Genomic DNA, 4,293 nt, shown 5'->3' with positions numbered 1-4,293 from the left:
AAAAAAACTTAAAAATAAGATGTCTGAATTGCGATGTATTGTTATTTAATTATAGTTCAATTGTTTTACAAATTGTTCTTTATTACTATAACATTATGGTAATAGTTATTAACACAAATTTAACTTATATAACAAATAAATATTCATGTATTGTTATAAAATAGATACATATTTACATGTTTCTACTTTTAGTCGGTTTTGTTCGGTTTATTCAGTTTAATCGGTTATATACTAAACCATATCCAAATCCTACGGTTTTTATAAAATTATATCCATTCGGTTTATATGGTATATACCAAAACCAAACCATATTGTCTATTTCGGTTCGGTTCGGTACGGTTCGGTTTTACCATATTGAACAGCCCTACAAATAAAGTATAGTTTCTTAGAGCATCTATATCCTAAAACCTCATTAGGGGACTCTTAATTGTTTTTAATAATATTTAAGGGATAAAGGTGTTTAAGAGATTAAGATAAGAACTTTGAGACTTTTATGTCTCCATTGCAAGTTTCTTATTTTGGGGTTCTTAAAATTAAATTAATATTATTTATTTTTTATTAATTTTTTTAATAAATAAAACATAATAAAAGATTACATTTTAAACATAGATTTGTAAATAAAAACATGAAAACAAAGATTATTAAAATAAACGAGAATTATTTGAAAGAAGCATCTGAGATCAGTTGTTGTCGTCATCATGTCCAAATCTACGCCATATATGTTCAACCAAATCATCTTTTAGTTGTTGATGCATTTGTCTATTTCGAATTCTTCTACGAGCATCCATCATATTTGTGATGTTTGAAGGGATATCTGTAGAATACATGAAATCAACATGTGAATTTCCGTGGTCTTCTCCTTGTTGGAACTCTGAAACATCAACTAGACTGTATCCATCTCGTTCGTCTTCTACTATCATATTATGGAGCATGATAGATGCTCTCATAATCTTCCCAATTTTGACTTTATCCCAAAACAGCGCCGGATTTTTAACAATGGCAAAGCGAGCTTGCAAGACTCCAAAAGCACGCTCGACATCTTTTCGGACAGCTTCTTGACGTTGAGCAAATAAAACTGCTTGCGGCCCTTGTGGCACAGAAATAGATTGGATAAAAGTTGCCCATTTCGGATAAATACCATCGGTGAGATAGTAAGCCATATGATACTTGCGTTCATTGACAAAGAAAGTGACATTCGGAGCTTGACCGTTTATTATGTCATCAAAAACAGGTGAATGATCAAGAACATTGATATCATTTAATGTACCTGGAGGTCCAAAAAACGCATGACATATCCAGAGATCGTATGAAGCAACCGCCTCTAAAACGATTGTTGGTTTACGCGAACCACGAGAATATTGCCCTTTCCAAGCGGTGGGACAATTTTTCCACTATCAATGCATACAATCGATGCTTCCTATCATCCCGGGAAACCCACGACGCTCTCCAACATCAAGTAGACGTTGAAGATCAGCCGGTGTTGGTCTTCTTAAGTACTCATCGCCGAAAATTTTTATTATACCTTCCACAAAATGTTCCACACATAACCGAGCTGTTGTTTCACCGAGCCGAAGGTATTCGTCGACCATATCAGATGTAGAACCATATGCCAAGACACGAATGGTTGCGGTACACTTTTGAAGAGGAGAGAGACTATTCCTTCCGAGACCATCTTTCTTTTCCCGAAAGTATTGAACTTCGTTGGAGAGTCGATCAACAATGTGCATGAACAATCACTTGTTCATTCTAAAACGTCGTCGGAAGAAATTTTCAGGATACGTTGGAGTTTAACTGAAATAATCATTCCATAAACGAAAATGCCCTTCTTCACAATGTCTTTCGATATAAGCTCGTTTTTTTCTTTTCTTTCTTCGTTCTTCTTGATCACCTTGAATGGTAAAATTGTCAAAGGCTTGATCAAAATGTTGATCAAAGAGCTCATCAAATGCATCATCAAAAGCATCATCAAAAGCTTCATCTAAATTGTTTTGAGAAAAAGAAGTCATATATGGTGATTTTATTATAAATAAAGAGGAAAGAGATTTCGAGAAAATAGAGAAAAGAAGATTTTATAAACTAGTAATAAAAGAGAGAAAATAGAGATAAGAAGATTTTATTATAAATAGAGAGGGAAGAGATTTCGATGAGTTCGTATAAAAAGAATGATATAGAGAAAAAGATGAGTTGTTGCTTTGGTTTGGTTTAGAGAGAAAGCGGATGATATAGAGAGAAAGATGAGTTGTTGCCTCTGTTTGGTTTAGACAAAAAGCTATAGAGAGTGATATAGAGAGATAGGTCAGTTGTTGCTTCGTTTGGTTTACAGAAAGCTATAGAAAGATGAGTTGTTGCTTCGTGTGGTAGACAGAAACACAAGATTACACATGATGCAAGACAAGTCACATGATGCAAGATTACAAAACACAAGAGTACACATGATGCAAGAGAACAAGTCACATGATGCAAGAGTACAAAACACAAGATTACAAGACACATAGAATCCGTGACACTACAAGACACAACAACACACTGACCTTGTCTGTGACTACAAGACAAGACGAGTCACTCAGCTTCTTCTCTTCCTCTTGTTACCATCACCCTTAGAGGATTGTCCTTCTTCTAGCTTGATTCCCGACTTCAACACCTTGAACTTCTCCTCTCGTAGCTTCTTCTCTTCCTCATGCCTCCTTTAAAGCATCCTTCTGAACTCAGGTTCAATGTCACCTTCTGATTCCTCCACCCTAATCAAGTAGCCCATATTGGTCCTGTATTCTTCGCTTGATAACTCCACCATATCTTCTTCTTCTTCATCTGATATCTCCACCACTTCGACTGTATCTTCTTGTGGGATATCCACAACATCATCATCTGTATCTTCTTGTGGGAGAGGTGGTATGATTTCTCTTGCTGAGAGGCCACAAACAATCCGTTTTCTTGGTTCTATTTCTGGCTGTGTGTGACTTGTTCCCCTGAAAAGCAGAAAATAAAACACATCAGTCTTAAGCGCCACATCAAACAAGTTTAGAACTGAGAAGAACACATGAAACTACTAATTTTCATTTCAAAGCAATATTTACTTATATTACACATCCGTCTTAAGCCCCACAAACAAGATTCATTACTGATAACATTGACAGTTTAAAAGATTACATAGATCACATATCCTTAATCAGTTTGTTCTTAAGCGTCAATTCTAATTCACTAAGCGGCTCTGTTTTTGCAAGGAGTTTGTCAAGCAGTTTGGTCTGGCTAAGCTTTTCCTTTGCTGCTATGTCCTTCGCCTTTAACTCCCACATTTGCTGAAAATCTTACAGATTCTTGCCTTCTTCTCCCACTGACCTTTTAGCCTTCGCCTTGGATGCCTTCACACCAATAGGCCTAGCCGTTGCTTCATCCTCTCCATTGACACTGGGCATCGATGTTGATGACTGAAAAGATTGTTCTTCCCCCACCCTCTTTCTCTTTGAACCAGAACTTTGTTGACTACTTCCATAAGTCCCACACCATTTCTGATCATTCCTAAGCTCCCTCCACGCATGCTCCAATGAGAACTTCACCTTGTAATCATTGAGGAATATTTCGTGTGCCGCCTTCAAAACATCATCTTCACTCTGGCCACTGGTCCTCTGTTTTGTTGCAGCGTCATATGACCCCACAAACTTGCAGACACCTCATTTATCTTCCCCCACCTTTGCTTACAGTGGCTTTGCTCTCTCTTAGCCAAACCAACCACCTTGGGACTTGCATTATTATACGACACAATCCTCTTCCAAAAGGTTCTTGCGTTTTGCTCATTCCCAACTACTGGATCCTTGGAGGTGTTCAACCATGCACTGATGAGGACCAGGTCTTCAGCTGTTGACCACTTGCACATTTGCTTATGGTCCTCACCACTTTGTGCACGTGAAGCAGATCCTCCAACGTCTGGACTAGGTGAAAAACTCAGAAATTGAGTTGGGTATTCATTGTTAGGTACTTGCGAGTTTAGTAAATGTAAAAAGCTAGAGGGCTGGCTTTGTTGAGAATCCATACAGAGAAGAAGTTGAGAAGAAAGATGAAGGAAATGATAAGAAAGAGAAGGATGAAAGTGTGTTTATAGATGGCAGAGAAGGAAGAGAAGATGAATTCATGACAACCAACAAACAAAAACGTGTTGACATTTATCTAGAAGTTTCATCACATTAAGCCTTAATCAATTCCAGCTAGCCATCACTTCTATTTATCACACAACCATATTCTAACTATAACCAAATCATTAATTACAGTCGATTCAATTCTAAGCACAACCTAAACCAA

General features: G+C 37.1%; 1 protein-coding gene across 1 annotated transcript; it reads right to left on the bottom strand.

The window, feature by feature from the left end:
- Positions 1-2,686: 2,686 nt before the first annotated feature.
- LOC106324241 (glutathione S-transferase T2-like) lies at positions 2,687-3,871 on the bottom strand. Its single transcript, XM_013762241.1, has 3 exons — positions 3,731-3,871; positions 3,337-3,623; positions 2,687-2,966 (listed from the first exon to the last, which is right to left on the bottom strand). The coding sequence occupies exons 1-3, from the start codon at positions 3,869-3,871 to the stop codon at positions 2,687-2,689; spliced, it is 708 nt and encodes a 235-aa protein (XP_013617695.1).
- Between the last annotated feature and the right edge of the window lie 422 nt (positions 3,872-4,293).

This window comes from Brassica oleracea, chromosome C2 (genome assembly GCF_000695525.1).
Source record: "Brassica oleracea var. oleracea cultivar TO1000 chromosome C2, BOL, whole genome shotgun sequence".
Taxonomy (NCBI): domain Eukaryota; kingdom Viridiplantae; phylum Streptophyta; class Magnoliopsida; order Brassicales; family Brassicaceae; genus Brassica; species Brassica oleracea.
This window is presented reverse-complemented; position numbering and strand designations above follow the sequence as displayed.

Bases quoted from the DNA above. Each gene is read 5' to 3' on its own strand.
- LOC106324241 (XM_013762241.1), bottom strand. From the start codon at position 3,871: ATGTGCAAGTGGTCAACAGCTGAAGACCTGGTCCTCATCAGTGCATGG. The intron at 3,624-3,730 runs GTGGTTGGTTTG...GCAACAAAACAG, and splicing joins ATAATAATGCAAGTCCCAAG to AGGACCAGTGGCCAGAGTGA. The intron at 2,967-3,336 runs GTCAGTGGGAGA...TCTGCTTTTCAG, and splicing joins TCCAAGGCGAAGGCTAAAAG to GGGAACAAGTCACACACAGC.